Source organism: Eretmochelys imbricata, chromosome 2 (genome assembly GCF_965152235.1).
Source record: "Eretmochelys imbricata isolate rEreImb1 chromosome 2, rEreImb1.hap1, whole genome shotgun sequence".
NCBI lineage: Eukaryota > Metazoa > Chordata > Testudines > Cheloniidae > Eretmochelys > Eretmochelys imbricata.
Window position 1 is genome coordinate 187,067,165 of NC_135573.1, and position 19,211 is coordinate 187,086,375.

Here is a 19,211-nt window from a genome sequence, read left to right on the forward strand (position 1 = left end):
CTCTGCACGATTGTCATGAGTGTTGCAAGCACAGAATGCATGATCCTCTGGGTTTGCAGAGCTGCAACAAGAGCCGGCACAATTTCCTAGAGGATAGACTGCTGTGGGAAACAGCGAGAAGAACCAATTCAGGATTATTTGTGCCCACAATGGTAAATAGCTTGAGAACCTCTGAGCTAGAGCAGTTTTTTCTCAGCCTTTTCAGGCTGGTGACCCCTAACAGTAAGGATTATGGTACTGCACACAAAGAAAATCATACTTCGTAATGATAACTTAGTTGCCTGCATACTGTATTGGTGATGGAACAGACTGATATTTGGATCAGTCACTCAGATGCTATCGTTGTGGGAGGGGGAGCCTATAAAGCAGACTAGATAGCTTTTATGACAACTCGCGGGAAATGAAGCAACATATTTTGAACTAGTACCTTTCATATAAGGATCACAATTTTGCTCTTCCTATCACCCAGAGGGTTTAGATACAATCAGTATTATTATATCTATTTTAAAGATGGGTAAAGTGAAGCATAGAGAATTTAGTGATATGTCCAAAGTCACTCGGCAAATAAATGGCAGAATTGGGAAGAAAATCCAGGAGTGCTGACTCCTGGTCTCATTCTTACCTCTAGCGCTGGCTCTTTCATCACAAGTATGTTGTTATGACTGCATTCGATTGGTTTCCAAATTACAAGTACCTCTAATCTGTATAATCTGATTTGCACTACATATCTTCAGAGCACCAAGATACCTACTGTAACAGATCATAAATCTTAGTATTAGATAGTCAATCTACAAATCTGGCCTTTTTTTTTTTTTTATAAAGCTGGCTACACTCCTTCAGGACATTAAAAACAAATTGAAGCATGGCAGTGACAATGAATGTTTTTTACACAGTATGCAAAAAGAAAAAGAGGAAGGGGACCATCAATCAAAATTTAATCGAGAGAATTAGACCAAAAGCATTATGCTAAATAATGTTCCTAAACTGGCTTTTGTGTAGGATGACATGCCAGAAAACATCCACTACCCAAAGCAGTGACTGAAGTTAAATACATATTTTTTTACATAAACTGTCACAACAATGCCTTTTGGTTCAATCAGAAGAAGGAATGAATTTTAGTCTGACAATATAAGTGTACATTTCTATTTTCTAAAATACACAATTCTATAACAAAGTTCTGTGGCAGAGTTAGATTTGATGGTAGACATTTTGGATACCTTTGCCTCCTTTATATTAAAGATTCTTACAAATGAATCACAAATTGAAAAAGACAATTTTGGTGTGGAGCTTCCTTTTTTCCTTCCCTTTGTGTGGCAGTGTAATGACTAACCACAATACTACAAATGGTTTTCCTCCCTTTACATTTCCCCCTTTTTAAATACAGTCTTCATGCTCACTCTTTAAACATAATGAGCCAAATTTATCCCTAGCATACCTACTGAGTTTGTGGTGTTACCCCAGGAATTAATTTGCTCCAGTTTACTCAGGCTAAACAAACAGTATTCACTTAACTTGTCCCTGTAAGTGATGTTCTCATGTTTGTTTGAACTGTGATATTTCTACTGGACATTCACAGAAATAAATAATTCCTCCTGGAAAACAAATGTCTTAAATAAAATAAGCCTTTCCTTTGGAACTGCATAGACATTCTTCTTATGCTTGATCTGCCTATCTGGTGTAACTAAGCAATACTGTATTCTTCAGCTGCTCCGAGATGGATCAATACCACCAGTGGCTGAGTAGGTCCGTGGTGTTAAATATTCAAAACATCTCATGTGCACGCAGAACTCAATTTAATACTAAGGTCTGTGGAATTTGGAAAATATACTTTCTATATCACTGTTGTAATTGCATTCCTTTTAAACTTTAACTTTAGAATTGGTTTGTAAGGTTTTCACAAAATGGACTGTTTTCACTTTGAGTTATGAATTTGAGAGGTGGAAATGGCAGATAGAAAGATGAATAGCACCGTACTGAGGGCTTTTTAGAAACATTCCAAGCTTTGTTTACGATGATTTATATACTGAATCTTAAACCAATGTCTGAATACATATGCACTATCAAATACATATTTTTATCTTTTCTTTTAGCAATGGTGTAATAAAAAAGTGTTAATTTAAATTAAAGTCAATGACTCATGATTGTTTTCCTGTATATTAATCAACATGTCCTGCTTTAAATGAATTTTTGACATTATCCTATGTTATCCTGGTCATACTAAATAATAAAGATCAGTCATTAGAAGTGGCCAAACTATTCATTATAGTATTATTCTATATAAATGTAGGCCATTTTTATTTAGGAAATTGGTCACGAAACAATCCTGATTTTCTTGTAGTGTATGCATTGATCTTAAGTATTCGCTGAATAATTTCATTGACTATTTTGCAGCCTACACAGTATTTACAAACTGCTCACTTTAATTATATGCTGTTTGCTGTTTGTATTTTGTGGTCAGTCACTTAAGTCACATGTTATTGTTTTCACTCTTTGATTGGATGGCCAATACGTTTTAAATAGTAGAATAGCAAATAATGAATATCACACCTCTGGTATGAATTTTTGGATGAGTATGCACTTGTGCCAAAGCTTATGGAGCTTTCAGGGTTTGGAAACATTTTAACTGATAACAAGTAGTTGGTCAAATATTTGCCCTGATTCAGCAAACTGTTTAAATTTCATTGAAGTTGAGCATGTAATTAAGTGATTGGCTGAATTGGGGCTCTTATTAATAATATAATCCCATGAATCTGATCAGTTTTTTTAAAATAATGTCCAGCCAGCTCTTTCACTTTTGTACAGTGGTTTTCATCTTCAAAGCATTCTAAAAACAGCAATGAATCTTCAAAAAAAACCCTACTAATTATTAACTGAAGAAGAGGCCCACGTTCTCCTCTGTTACATCAGTTTAACTGTGTGAAGTCATATGGTTTGCTCCAGAGCATGGTCCAGAGAGTTGGTGACTTGCCCAAGTGCACAGTTAGAGGCATGATTAGAATGCAGACGCTCCTGATTCCCTGTCCTGTGGCCAGACTATGCATTTCTGTCATGCATTTTTCCCATAGAAGGTTGTTTTGGGGGCCTGATGCGGTTGTAGGAAGGGGGCTATATGATGTACACAGAGAACTCCAAATGGAGTACTGTTTTGATTTGTCTTTTTGTTCCTTCTTTTTGGTTCCAGTGAAATGAAGCAGAAACTTGACGAAGAGGGTAACAAGTGCAGCATCCTTTCTAAGCAGCAGAAGTTTACTGAGCACTGTTGCATTCGCTGTTGCTCTCCTTTTACATTTCTCATCAATAGCAAGCGGCAGTGCCAAGACTGCAAATACAACATCTGCAAGAACTGCAGCTCCTATCAGAAGAAGGACAAGGCATGGCTCTGCAATGTCTGCCAGCAGGCTAGGTAGGTGCCTATTGTACCATTGCCCGGTAAAGAACAGCTGGACGGAAATCTTGACTTGACCTTTCCTCCTATTCCCTCTCTTTGTCAGCAGTTAACAATGATGAGGTGAAAGGCCTAAGAGACAGAATACTCTGGAGTGTCTAGAAGTTGTTGTTAACGATTCCTTTGGGCCAGGAATGTTTTATTCTAAATCTGCTTTGCTGGATTGATAAACCAACAAGCACTAATTGGATTTAGTCTGCATAAGGGGTGTGATGGTTAAGTATCTAGATTACTAACGTAAGCACCGATGGTTATAAGGTGGCCAGCCATTTTGCAGCAATCACTTGAGAATAAGGCAGGGAGGGTGAAGAAGGGTCTCTCTCTCAGTAGATTATCCCCCAGTGAATTTGTCTGGAATGCTTTTCTAAATGATAGACTTTCCGTAGAACACTAAAAGCTTCCAAAATACACTCCAAACAATACTGTCATGTTCACAACTGGGACTAGTTCAAAAAATGCTGCCTAATGGAACCTTGGCTAGAATTGCTTCCCCACCTTTGGGCCTGAGATAACCCACCCTTTTAAGACCACATGAAAAAAACCCCAAACCAGTAAAAAGAGCCAGCCCACATAAAACAGCTCTTCATGGGCAATCTTCCTGGCAGACATTTGGTCTTGCATGGTTCCATTTCAATTATGGTAGTTAAACTAAAACAAACTTGGCCCAGGGTGGCCAGGAAATCTCAGTCCTCCTCTCTACTGGTGGGGAAAAGGATAAAGGAGACCACCCTGATCCATTTTCCAGGGTCCAATCCACTCCTGTCTAAGAGGAAGCACTGCTGTTTCTTATCAGGAGCTCTAGTGGGTTTTAGCCCACAAAAGCTTATGCCCAAATGAATTTGTTAGTCTCTAAGGTGCCACAAATACTCCTCATTCTTTTTGTTAGATATTAATAGCATCCCATGAACCACAGCTGTCAGCTCCACCATTTGCCTAGTTGCTTGGTCAGGTTCTGGTGCCCCGATGCAGCATGAAATACCCTTCTCTGCCTCCCTACAGCACAAAAAAGGGGAGCAGCAGGGGCATAGGGAGAAGAGGAAGCAGCAGCCCCCCACATCACATTGAAGTCAGCATTTATATCAGTGCAACCCCATTGGGCTTGATTCTGAACTTATTTACAACCGTGTAGATCAGGAGTAATTCCAGTGAATTAAATAGGGTTGCACTAGTGTAAGTGAGATCAAATCAGGCACATTGTATTCCACGTAATATAAAAGCTAATAATAATATTGCTTGGTGGCCATGTCATCTCTTTAACCGCTAGCAAATGCATTTGCCTACCTTCCAATGTTGGTGATCAGTCCTGAAAGAAGGTGTTGGTTTTTTAAATGGTGTGGGGTTTTCAGCTCCCCCGGCTTCCTCCACAGGGGACCCAGAGCCCCCTAAACTGCAGGAGGCACCCCCGGCCCTTGGGCGGACTTGCCCGGAGTTGCTCGGTCCCCCTCCACTCTGCCGCCAGCCCGCAGAACCACCCAAAACCCTCCAGCAGCCACCCAGGTAAGGCCTGGTCTGGCCTGGCCGGCCAGCGTAGACATACCAACCTAGCTTTGATCTAGCTAGCTTGAATAGCAATAGCAGTGAAGCCATGGAAGACACATAGGCTAGCTGCTCAAATACATATTCAGGTTCAGGGGCTGCCACCTCTGCTGGGCTGCTTTATTGCCATTGTTATTTGAGCTAGCTAGATCAAAGCCAGCTCAGGTGTTCCTATACATGCCATCTCTGATTGCGGTGTAGACCTATCCTAAGTCTCTTCCTGATGAATGTAGTAAATAAGGAATTCTTAGGCTACTGTGCTACGATGTCACCTCACATTTTTATAGAGGCTAAATTTTAAAAAATGAATACTGCGGTAGTTCCCTCTGATCACTTTTCTCCAGCAGTTACCTTAAACTGTTAATCAGTGCGGTGATCATCTACTGTGGATTAAGGTTATGTTCCTGCAGGTTAAAAACATACAGAGGAAACTAATAAAAGATAATTAGTGTGGCTAGTTCAACAGGATATTTGGTTATTATCTAATACAAAGCATGAATATAGAATAGCTCTTCGGTCTGTCTACCTGCATTTTGTTCCTTTGTACTCAGACTATGTTAAGTAAAGAGGAGGATTTTGTGGGGAGTGTAGATAGCTATGGAGTTGATGCAATAAAACACGAGCAAATAAAAAAATAACTGCCTTTTTGTTAAGGGTTATTTTAGCTAGACAGAATGGAATGCTGCTGCTGTGTTCTAAAGTTTAGTTTCTAAAGCTTAAACCTTATGAAATCTGTCTAATTTCAAACTTGAACCTAGGAATTAGGTTTCATCAAAATCTGGTCTTTGACCTTTTATTGAACATTAAAACCAAATTTTTGACAGTTTTGAATAGGAATGATGTATTTTGTACTTTTAATGGGGTTTTCTGTTAATACTTCTGTATCTATTGGTCATATCCCTATTCCCAACTTTCAATGTGGACAGAATCAAGTAATGTCATGAACCCACTTAAAAACATTTTTTCACTTTGCGAAACTTCAGTGATGAAACACCCAAAATTCACAAAACGATGGGCAATATATTACAGAACAAAGTTCTCTTTTCTACAGTCCAGATGGGTTCAGACAAATATAAATCTCTAAACTCAGTAGGCATAAAATTATATGAATTGAAACTGCTAAAAAAGTGTAACAAAAATCAAAGTGAAACTCAGCTTGACAGCCATGTATAGCTAACAGCTGTCAACTGAAAGGTTTTGACACAAATTGCATGAAGCACGCAGCAAAGTGGTGCAAAAGGCACCAAAAATACTGCTTTGTATATCAAAGTATCTTGCAAAATTTTAAAAACTCTTGTGTATAGAAATATAGATCTATAGAGATGTTTTATATAGACTAGGTACAGATGTATTAAATGTTGCTGACCAGATATCTAGAATACCTGTTTTTTAGTTTGTTTATTTATTAGTAGCATTCTGTGAAGTGTTTATTTTTTTACTGACAATTTATATTTACATCTACTGTCTCAAGGGGACAGATATGCCCAACATCAGCAGCTAGCTCATGGATCTCAATATCATGTGATGCTGGCTCTGAGATTGGTAGCAGTGATGTTGCAAGAAGATCAATAAAATAACCAGGAGACTCCTCCCCTTTTATGCACAGATACATCATAACTGAAAGACTTTTTGCACTTTCAGCCTCTTTTTTTATACTTTTTACTTTTAAAGGTAATGGGGATCAAAGGCCTTGCTTATGCAAGATGCTTCAAAATTCTGGGATTGTGGCTTCAGGCATAGCCCTCAGTTAGTGGTGATGCCGAAATGGCAATAAACTAGGAGGAACTATGAATCAGAGACACAGCTCCGAGCTACTTCCTCTTCGCTTCCTGGGACAGTAATTTACTGCCAGCCTACAATAATAGATTACTGGCTCAACTACTTTGATCAAGGCTATGATTGGTCTTCACCCCACCTTGCCAATCTGTTTTGAGGAGGGAGAAAATAGAAGCTAGTATGGTTACTTGACTATGTGTCTGCATTGTTGCGTAGGGATGTGAAAGGAGTTCTTACTCCCCCTTATTCCTGTGTGAGCATTTTGAATCCAAATCACAGCCTAGCTGTATAATGAAATATCTCTGTTCGTTCTTCTGAAGCTCTGCAATAATTGGAATGGATTCATTACACACACCTGCTGATTATTTTATTGTATGGTTCATTTATTTGTTGTACCTTTACCTCAGGAATAAAACTGAGGCCCTGCCTCCTGGAATCACAAGAGTAGAACCACTGAAGTTGACAGGGCTACTCATGGGGATAAGGGTTGCGGGGTTGGTCTCTTGTTTAACTCTGCTGAAATTAAGCCGTTAACTTACCATGGATTTTTGAGGGTTTTTTAAATTATTATTTTTAATGTTGTTGTTGACATGTTATGAAAACATATTTGAGACATATAAATTAATAGATTTATTGGGGCTCTGTTAAGGATAACAAATTGATTTCTCCAAATTAGACAGGATAGTTTTAGGGTTTTTTCCCAGGTGTGTAGAAATCTCAACTGACACATTTTCAGAAGCCGTGAGCATAGAAAACAGAATGATCCACTTTCACTTAAGATTTTTTTATCATAAGAATACATTTTTTTTTCAGTTTTTGAAGGTGACTTCATTACTTCAATCTCCACTAATGTCAAACTGGCACCTTTCTTGAATAATCTACCATGAGAACAGGCAATGATGCTAACTGGCCCTGCCATTGCACCTCTCTTCTGCCCTGTAAGGACCATCTCTAGAGATGAGACGTTTCCATGCTCATTCAGCCCTTGACTTTTCTCTCTTGAGGCTGCCAGTGGAGGTGCAGTCAGTGCCAGTTGATTTTGTGAAGTGGACACCATTCTGCTAGGATCTGGTCTGAGACCATAAACTTGTTTCCAATAGGCTTCTGAGCAGCTTTAAGATAGTCATGATTTTCAGACTGCTAAACTGGGCTGTGTTCAAAATGGTAACCCAGAGATAAAAGGATGTATGTCACATACCAAACTCATAGGCCATTGAATGCCTAAATATGTCCTTTTTTAAAACTGTGTATTTGCTTATAACTGCTCACTGTCAATGCTGAATGAGGAGTTAGCAAATACCTGTGATTCTCTGGTTAAATACTTCGTTTCAGAAGCATAGTACAGTGCAAAGGATAAGTGGTCCATTTTGACAGAGTTCTCTCAATTCACACCCTTAGTACAATGCTGTTCAGTCAGTACAGCGGGGCTTGGAGAGGAACATAAGGAAAATCTAAGCATCTTTTATAGAAGGACTTTTCAGAATGACACTAGGCTAATTTAAAAATAGAATTTGTGTCTGCCACCTTTTTTTTCCTTGACTGTGAGACTAAAGATTAATCAGTGTTACCATGTAACTTACTACACAACAAATCTGAAATCTTGATTCCAAACTCAGTGATGCTTCTCACTGCTGCTTGATCAAAAACAGCTTTGGATTCTTGCAATTGGAGCTTTCTAATCATAGCTGATAACCCTGCACTGAAAAAGTACATGCTGCATCAAGCACGAAAAGAAGACACTCAAGAAAGCAGTTTGAAAATATAATTTACAGAGATCTTAAACCAAATCCTTAAGGCACTGTTGGGTTGGCTTTGTAGTCTAGTTGAAAGAAAAGACTCAGGTCATGTGCTTGCTCCCCGGCCATGAAGTGTGGAGAGTGCTGAAGAGGAAATACTTTCAAACCAAAGGTACAGGGTTTGCTCTAGAAACACAACCCTTCCCTCTGATCAATGCCTGGAACAATAATAAAAGACTCCAGAACACTGTGTAATTAAATAATTAGTAAAAGTATACTTAATCATTCCTCAGTGTGGGGGGGCTCACCTAGATGACCTCTTGAGGTCCCTTCCAGCTCTACATTTCTGTTATTACCTCCAAGAACTATGCAAAAAATGTTAAGCACTTAAACCTTAGGAAATGGCAGAATTAAGGTTTCTCTGTGCAACCTTATTTCTGCCCTCCTGTGAGCATGCATTATGATCACATGCCATTTATTTCCACTGGACCCCTGCCACATTCAGCAAGTGGGTGGTTTTTCAATGTTTCAATAAATAAGCAACTGAGAACAGGATCTTAAATGTTAAGTGCTGGGAAACCTTAACTATTGGCAGCTACTAGCTCCATCTATAATAACAGAACAAAAGGAATATTGTTAATGTCTTCAGTGGTGGGCAAGGCATGTGGTAAGAACTCATTTGGAAGCTTACGCGCTTCCATTGCTGCTGGGTGACCCAGGTATGTTCTGGCATTCCATTTATTGGAGGGAGTGTTTGCTGGGAAACTGCCGCTGGAAAACACTTACGTACCTTTAAACTTCTGAAAACAAAACCACAGAGGAGCAAGTGTGACAGGCAGATGATGTTTTCCTTTAAGCACAAACTTTCTCTGGCTCTTCTGCTTGCCATAAAAAAAAAAAAATTCTAGCATTTTGCCCAAAGACACTCCTCTTAGAGCTGTGAACTCCTGCCTGCTGCAAGTGCTGTGCCTCAACATTATTTCCATACACCAGGCTTTGAGTCTACAACAGGATGCATTCACGATGGTGTTTGCTCGCTCTCACTTTTTCCTTAGAGCTTCTTCACCCATCTTAGGGAAGAGACAGTCCAGAAGAGTGACAATAGTATTTTCTTTCACAAAAGAACTAGAGAGATCATGCTAATTCTTAGTTTAGTCACGTGAGCATTTCAAATTGCACTTTTTCCTCCTTTTCCCGCGCCTTCACCCTTACAGGCAGGGGATGGGCAGCCAAGGTTGAGAATGCTGCTGAGTAACACCTGCAGTATTTATTTATTAGTTCAGCAAGAAAACAGTCTTGGATGAGTTTCATTTAACAAGGAAAATTCATAACTACTTTATACAAAATTGTTATTTTTGGCACTGTAGTTAAATCAGCACATTTGTCACAGTCTCCCTACAGTCACTGGTTTGTAACTCAGTTGTAAATATTTGCTGTAGGCCCATGACCTGGAACTTGTCATGCGTTATATTTCAGTGAATAAATTACTAACAACATTGCTGTTAATAATTTTGAAACCCAATTTATTGGCTCAGTTGTGTAATTAAGGAGTGATGTGGAGCTGCACTGGGAAAGGCTGTGGCCTGGTCTACAGTAGAAAATTAGGTCGGCATAACTACGTTGCTCAAAGGTGTGAAAAATCCACATCCCTGAGCAGTGTAGTTAAGCCAGCCTAAGTCCTCATGTAGACAGTGCTAGGTTGACAGAAGAATTCTTCCACTGACCTAGCTACTGCCTCTCAAGGACGTTGAGTACCCACACGCATGGAAGAATCCCTCCCATTGGCATAGGTAGTGTCTACACTGAAGCGCTATAGTGGCACAGCTGTGCCACTCTAACATTTTAAGTGTAGATAAACCCCAAGGGTGCGGGCTTTGTGGGGGGAGGAAGGGGAAGCTGGGGAAGAGGGGTAAGACCTTCCTTGCCTCTCCCAGGCTGGAGAGCAGGCAGAACTGGATTATTGACATGGCTGTGCAGAGCATTACGACTGGGGATGTACACTGATTTAACTGGATTTGTTGTTGTAACTATTATACAAATATTTCAGCCTAGTAACCAAGGTGAAAGAAATATTAAAGGGTAAATCTTCATTAATGTGCACAGGGAGGTAAATGCAAAACTCTATTATTGTGGACATGGCCAGCCTGAAAGCCATATATTGTAAACAAGTATTTCTTTACCTATTTATGACTCTCTCACAGTCTGCGCATTGCTTATCTTGGACAATGAAAATCAATTAAGGTGGTTCCAAGTTCTCAGTGCTGTAACGTTTGGGTTGTCAACACTTGAAGGAAATTTGTCCTTGCTATAAAACTAGTGTTTTCAATGGAATTTAAAAGAATAACGGAGGGAATATTTTTCTGTGGGTCTTAAGGGTTTGTTTTTATAAAACAAATTTTTTAGATGCAGTGGAGTTGCCACCTTACTAAGGGCTTGTCCAAACTGGGGTTTCACACTGAGATAAACTACGCCAGCACAAGTCATGGTTCACTGGGCATGGATTGTCTACACTAAGGGCTTGCACAAATGCAGCTATGTTGGTGTAAAATAACCCAGTGCAGACAAGGCCTACAAGTCAGACAGTCTAGCGCCCACAGCAATGCACCCCAAAGAATCACTTATAAAGAACAAAGGAAAGAAATGCCAACTCCTAAGCAAAGAATAGGGCCGGGGATGAGGAGTTCAAACTTTGGCGTGCAGCAGGCAGGCTGCCCTGGGGCGGGGGCTGGAGCCAGAGAGGAGGACTCCCCCGCAGCCCTTTCCCCCCCGGTAGCAGTGAGCTCCGGGGAAGGGGCCCCTCTCTCCTCCCCTTATTGACAAAAATAAGGGTGCCTCATATGCAGACCAGGGATACTTTCTGAAATCAATTCAAAATTGTATCTTAGCAATGTCTTAAGGTTTGGGAAACAAATCCTTCATTGTACGCAGTGAGAGAAATCATTATATCTGTGTTCTGAGAAACTAGAGAAGGTTAGATTGTTGTTGTTTTTTCCTTTTGTTTTTTGAGTCTTGGGATACAGTTGGGTCATGTTGTCAAGCATTTTTCTGCAACCACAAGGTCTAGAAACTCACATAAAAAAAGCTGAGATTCTCACCTAGTCATATGCTTCCAGGTGCTGGGGCTTTAAGAAATATGCCAAATATCACTAGACTTGTTATAGAATTATGAGAGTTGCCCACACTATTACACCAATTTACTAATTTGTAATTTACATCACCTAGCATGTTCCCTCTGGATTTGACCCTCTGTATGAATGTCTGTTCCAGATAACTCAAGTGAAACTGTCTCAAAGTTCAACGGAAACTGATTTAAATCCTTTCAAATGCTAGAGAAAAGTGAACACCACTTTTGTGAACGGGTGAACAGTATTGCACTTTTGTGCTAAAGATGTGTGAAGACCTTTTAAATAATTATTTTCTCTTTCTAAACCTATATGCTAATAGTTTAATAAAGAAAAGTAGTACAAAACTCAGTCTCCAGAGTACATACTATTTCTAAACTTGAGTTTAATTCATGCATTTTCCACTTGTGCCTTCACAAGAGAACATTGCTTCGGTGTGTATAAAACCTCATTAATTTAGAACTTTCCTCAAAGTAATTGAATATAGTATCACAGTCCACTTGAATTTTCTTTTAAATCTAAACAGTGAGTTATCCACAGTGAGAATGACTTTCTCCAAATATTGGGGTAACTTGTGGATTGAAGTTGCTGAAAGGCATGTTAAACAAAAAAAACTGTCCTCCCACAGTGGAGTTTCATAACTGACACTTGTTTTCTTACTGTTTAGAGTACTGTAAAACATCTTCTGCACAAATGAACCATATAAAGATGTCTCATCCTATTCATTAGTACATGGGAATTCAATCAGACATCAGAATTATATGAAAGATACTGTGTACTTTCACGTGAAGGATGAAATGTTCAAAAATTCATAAGTGACTTAAGAGTCTAAGTTCCTTGAGAGTTAAGCTCCTAAGTCACTTAGGCCTGATCTACACATAAAAATTAGAATGACCTAGCTACACTGCTCAGGACTGTGAAAAATTTCACGCCCTGTATGGTGTAGTTAGGTCAATCTGATCCCCACCGTAGACTCAGCTAAGTTGGTGGAAGAATTCTTCTATCGACCTAGCTACTGCCTCTCAGAGAGGTGGAATGCCTACACTGATGGAAAAACCCCTTCTGTTGATGTAGGAATTGTGTACACTAAAGCACTGTAGTGACAACTCCGTTATCTGTGTGGCTGTAGCCACTATAGTGTAGACAAGGCCTTAAATATTTTTGAAAATATTGATTTAGGCAGTTTGCAGAGATTCTTGAGGGCAAGCTGCACTTGCTTGCAGTTTAAAACCCCAGGTTTTCCTTTCACAAGCTAGAAATCCCTTTAGCCTCGGTTCAGCCCTTCTCTCCTAGTCCAGTCTTTGTTCCTTAGGTGTTTCCAGCAATCTTTTTGGATGGCGAGTCAGTGAAGAACCACGATTATATCACTCCCCTGCCTTAAATAGCTTTTGCGTATGGTGGGAAACCTTTGTCACCCAGATTGGTTTCCATGCCCGGTCAGTGGACAAACACTGGTAATCTAAGATGGAGTCCAGTATCAGGTGATCTGGTCACATGCCCCTGTAGAGCTATAGCTGCCATGACTTAGAGACTGTTTGTAGGATCCTCAGGAAAGGTCCCCACGAAGGTTCCCCCATGGGAGATTAGCATCTTCTAAGACCTGTTGTTCTCCCTAATGGCCCTTCCCAGGCGGCCATCTAGGCTGATTGCATTCTGCCCAGTGGGCATTCCCCATGTGTAAACACATTTGTAATAGATGTAATATTCCTAACTTCAGATACCAAAAACACCATCCTGGCCACTATGGATGTAGAAGCCCTCTATTCCAACGTTCCACACAAAGATGGACTACAAGCTGTCAGGAACAGTATCCCCGATAATGTCACGGCAAACCTGGTGGCTAAACTTTGACTTTGTCCTCACCCATAACTATTTCACATTTGGGGACAATGTATACCTTCAAATCAGCGGCACTGCTATGGGTACCCGCATGGCCCCACAGTATGCCAACATTTTTATGGCTGACTAAGAACAAGGCTTCCTCAGCTCTCGTCCCCAATGCCCCTACTCTACTTACGCTACATTGATGACATCTTCATCATCTGGACCCATGGAAAAGAAGCCCTTGAGGAATTCCACCATGATTTCAACAATTTCCATCCCCCCATCAACCTCAGCCAGGACCAGTCCACACAAGAGATCTACTTCCTGGACACTACGGTGCTAATAAGCGATGGTCACATAAACACCACCCTATACCGGAAACCTACTGACGGCTATACTTACCTACATGCCTCCAGCTTTCATCCAGACCACACCACACAATCCATTGTCTACAGCCAAGCTCTATGATACAATTGAATTTGCTCCAACCCCTCAGACAGAGACAAACACCTACAGGATCTCTATCAAGCAGTCTTAAAACTACAATACCCACCTGCTGCAGTGAAGAAACAGATGGACAGAGCCAGAAGAGTACCCAGAAGTTACCTACTACAGGACAGGCCCAACAAAGAAAATAACAGAACGCCACTAGCCATCACCTTCAGCCCCCACCTAAAACCTCTCCAACGCATCATCAAGGATCTACAACCTATCCTGAAGGACGACCCATCACTCTCACAGATCTTGGGAGACAGGTCAGTCCTTACTTACAGACCGCCCCCCAACCTGAAGCAAATACTCACCAGCAACCACACACCACACAACAGAACCACTGACCCAGGAACCTATCCTTGCAACAAAGCCCGTTGCCAACTGTGTCCACGTATCTATTCAGGGGACACCATCATAGGGCCTAATCACATCAGCCACACTATCAGAGGCTCGTTCACCTGTGCATCTACCAATGTGATATATGCCATTATGTGCCAGCAATGCCCCTCTGCCATGTACATTGGCCAAACTGGACAGTCTCTACGTAAAAGAATAAATGGACACAAATCAGACGTCAAGAATTATAACATTCAAAAACCGGTTGGAGAGCACTTCAATCTCTTTGGCCACTCGATTACAGACCTAAAAGTGGCAATTCTTCACCAAAAAAACTTCAAAAACAGACTCCAACGAGAGACTGCTGAACTGGAATTAATTTGCAAACTGGATACAGTTACTGTTCTTGTCAACTCCTGGAAATGGCCCACCTTGATTATCACTACAAAAGGTTCCTCCTATCCCCCGCTCTCCTGCTGGTAATAGCTCACCTTTCCTGATCACTCTGGTTACAGTCTGTATGGTAACACCCATTGTTTCATGTTCTCTCTGTATATAAAATCTCCCCGTTATATTTTCCATTGTATGCATCTGATGAAGTGAGCTGTAGCTCATGAAAGCTTATGCTCAAATAAAGTTGTTAGTTTCTAAGGTGCCACAAGTACTCCTTTTCTTTTTGCGGATGCAGACTAACACGGCTGCTACTCCGAAACCTGTCAAAATGATACACAAAATAGGCTAATCATATTCAGTGAATCATAAGCTTTTCAATGATTGGCCAATGGGAGCTGCAGGGGTGGCGCTTGTGGACGGGGCAGCATGCAGAGCCGCCTGGCCACTCCTCCGCCTAGCAGCTAGAGCAGGGACATGACGCTGCTTCTGGGAGCCACCTGAGGTTAGCGGTGTCTGGAGCCATGGCTGGCCGGAAGCTTGCCTTAGCCCTGCTGAGCTGCCGACTGGACTTTTAACGCCAGGGTCCCTTTTCGACTGGGCATTCCAGTTGAAAACCAGAAGCCTGGCAACGCTACTTTGTGTAGTATAGGATTCATCTTATAATAGAACTTTAATATTTCTGGAATTTGTTTATAGCTGTGTCTGTATAGGTCCTCAGGAGAATTGAAGAAAACAGCTTTTTTCTTTCCTCACATTTTATTAAGTGCATACCTTAGAAGTTTGTTGTACGTTTGTACTGAGATTTCTATTTCATTTACATTCCATTGCTTTTCTCTACAAAATGTGTTCTCTCCAGATAAGTTATGTTGTTTAGTTTAAATATATATGATATATTCTAAATTATTAGAATGTCTCCTTGTACTATTTAGTTTAATGTTAATATTAAAGGAGAAAAACTATTTCTTTGTTTTTAGTATTCCCTGTTGTTGACCTTACTTGTGTCAGTAATTAAATTGCTGTTTAGGAGGGGAAAAAAAAGAATATTGTCATATGTATCTTCAGAGTCTCAATCTGGAGTTATTTTTGGTTGCTCTTTACAACATTTAATCTGGTACTTATTGTGGTGTGTGATTGAAGGATGATAAGGTACTAGTTAAAATATAACAATTCACATAATATAGCAAATTGTATTGTCTTAATGGAATTGGAATTTAAATACAGGAATTCTTTTTAAAATATGAACTGCAATGGAACAGGTAGACAGTTTATCAAGGTCTCTCCTATCTGCAATACACAGTATATTTTACCTTGATGAACTTGCACCATGACTTATACTGATGTAAAAATGTTGGATTTAGAGCAATTGTTTTTGATAATGTTAAAACTTGCAACACAAAAACACAAATCTGTGGTCGGTATGCAGGCAAAACTCCCATTAGAGAGTCGGTAGAAGTTTTGCTTGCATAAGGGCTGCAGGAACAGTAGTGAATAAAACCCTAATCCTGCAGTTAACTCTGCTTTAGGGAAACCCCATGGACTTCAATGGGGCTCTGTGGGGGGAAAAAGAGTCTGCTTGTACAGAGCCCCATTAAAGCCAATGAGAGTCTGCCCACTCAGAATCAATTGCAGGATTGCTTCCACTGTTTGTCCTATTGTTTGTTCTGATGCACAGTGTACAATCAGTAAGCTCTGAAATATGTTTCAGTGTGTCCATTTTGATACATTTTATGGAAGAAAATACCCTGTACAATATAAACCTTGTGATATGAGATAAAAATAACATGGACAAACTGAGACAATAGTGTCTATTTCATCTCTTTGGTTTGTGCTAGATTGGTTGGTAGGTAGTTTCCTTATGATCCCACTTAATTCTGCATTCCTCAGATCCGCTCCCTTCTATTCTACAAACTTCATCTCGAACACATTCCATCTAGAACTGTGCATAGTCACTTAATTTCCCTGTGCCTCGATTGCATCTGTACAATGGGGATGATGATACTTCCTTAGTCTCTTTTGTCTGTTTGCTCAGCTTGCAAGCTAGTAGGGGGCATGGCTTGTCTGTTACTATGGGTAGGTAGCGCACCAAGCGCAATGGGACCCAACCTCAGTGGGGCCTCCAAGACTTCTTGTAATACAAATAATAACAGAAGATATGTTTAAAAGCACAGGTGCTATTAGATTGTCACCTTCAACAGTTGTTGTACAGCTTAAGGGTATAATCATCATATTTGACTGAAGAAGGTGTTGGAATTGGTAAAGTCCTGAACAGTACGTTAAGAAATAAGTAGTAGCTAATAATTGGACTCAGTATTTGTTTACTAAAACATTCAGGTGTAAGAAAACAGTTGGTTTCATGACTTGGCTGCAGAAAGTTAACGAGGGCATCATACTGGTTAACAGTCTTGTTTTGCATTCAAGTAGGTGAAGCCATATGCTAGGACGGAGCCAAAAGACCTTTGGACGGTCTGTTTAAGCCACAACTTAGAGCTCTGTGTAAAACTGGATTTCTTACAGTTGTATGTGACGTGGATGTGGATATCTTTGCTGCGTACTGTACTTGCTCTGCCACTTTGAGAAGACTCTCACAGGAACTGGCAATGTGCAGTGCCGAAATATGGCATGTGCAATGATTGTAGAAAACGTTAGCCCTTCTTTGGGCTCCAGTAGAACTGAATTAGATCTACCAGCCATGACTTTGGTCATCTGAAATGTGCACCTCTTCCATGTCCTGACAACGTTTTCATCCTGTCATGTTTTAGTGGCAGAAAATACCGCCTCCACTGTGCTGTTTTTTTAAATCCCCTATACAACATAATTTGTTGCACCTTAATGATTTGCTGATCAAAATAAATATCAAGAAAGCCCAAGTTTCCGAGTTATAAAGTTGTATATCCAGCATAAGGTATAGTTCATCACTTGATGTAAACCATCCAAAATGCATTCTCCTCTTTCCCTTTCCCTCTTATTAAGCCATAGCCCCAACTCTTACCCACTCTCCCTCTGGGTTGATGTGTGCACAGGAGACGTATGGAGGGAGCAGTCCTTTTATTCCCCCAGTTGCAGGAACTGCAGTCTCTCCCAATCTTTGCTCAGGGTATGCAAGGGGAGCGCAGAAGCAAGGAGCTCTCCTCACAAGAACCAGGGAAGTCTATTCTGGTGTCTGTGGTTGAGTTATGTTTTGATGGCTTAAAAGAAATGTTCACACCGATTGCTTTGTTACGTTGGTCTCTGCTGTTCCTCTGGTATTCTGATCTATTTTAGTTATTTCAAATATATGCACTGTGAAAATCTCTATTCTGTTAGACAGGATCAAGCTATACTTGCATGAGACAACAATCTGCAACGCTGCCATCCGTTTTGGGGGAAAGCATCAAAAAATGGAATTAGCAGAGGAGAGGAGAGCAAAAAAGGGGGAATTACTGCAATGATTAAATATTATTATGTGTTGTTCATTTATTATTATTATATTGAAGTTGTTTTGGATAGTCAAGACTGGAGAAGACTGAAATATTCCAGAGAGCAGGTGGGATGGCTTAGTGCATAAAGCACTGGTCTTTAATTCGGGAGATATGGTTCTATTTCTGGCTCTGCCATTGAGCAGCTGGGTGACCTTGGACAAATCTCTGTGTCTCTGTTTACCCATGTGCAAAATGGGAGAAAAGATACTGTCCTCTTCTGCAAAGTACTTTGACCTCTATAGATGAAAAGCGTGATATGAGAATTAGGTGATAGCATTATTAAATTAACTATAAACACTCAGGAGAAGTGTCACTGTAGTAGGTCAGCTTGGTGAAGACCTCTGCGCAATGTACGGCTGCAGTAAAAAAAAAAAAAAAAAAAAAAAAAAAAAAAAAAAAGCAAGTACTAGTGTTAGGATGTATAAAGAATGGAATTGAAAATAAAACAAAGTATTGGAATACGGTTCTATAAATCAGTGATATTCCTTCACCTGTTTCCAGTTCTGATCACCTCAAAAATATCTCAGAAAAAGAGCGTGCTCAGAGAAGGGAGATAACACTGTTTGGAGGGAAGGAAAAATTTCCATATGAATAGAAAGCAAAAAGTTTCGAACTATTTAATTTAGAGAGGAGATGAATCAGAGGGGACATAATAGAGTTATTTAAAATAATAAATAGTATAGAAAAGGTAGATGGGGTCTTCTTATATACCTGTTTCTTAATACAAGAACAAGGGGACACTCAAGGAAAGATGACATGTTTAAAACAGATAAAAGGAAATATTATTTTTGATCAGTATGTTTCAAAGGCTTAGACATTTGGATGGAGGTTGTGAACATCCACAGTTATAACAGATAGGATAGAAAATATGAGGGATTAACTTTCTGACGGGCTAGGAGGAAAATTCTCCTTTTTGCAGATTATTCTGTAATTGCTCTTTATGGGATTCTTGCACCTTTTTCCTGAAACATTTGGTATTGGCTACTTTTAGAGACAGGATACCCTACTAGAAAGGCCACTAGCATGGCAGTTCCACGGTTGGATCAGTGGAAATGGAGTCATGGGAAGCAAGGGTATGTAGAATGAGGAAGAA

At 40.1% G+C, this 19,211-nt stretch overlaps 1 protein-coding gene across 1 annotated transcript in view; it reads left to right on the forward strand.

Moving 5' to 3' along the window:
• MYRIP (myosin VIIA and Rab interacting protein) overlaps positions 1-19,211 on the forward strand; it is a 329,308-nt gene that overhangs the window by 140,750 nt on the left and 169,347 nt on the right. Inside the window, exon 3 of the mRNA XM_077809270.1 lies at positions 3,182-3,403. Coding sequence (XP_077665396.1) covers positions 3,182-3,403 — 222 coding nt within the window. The remainder of the gene's footprint in view (positions 1-3,181; positions 3,404-19,211) is intronic.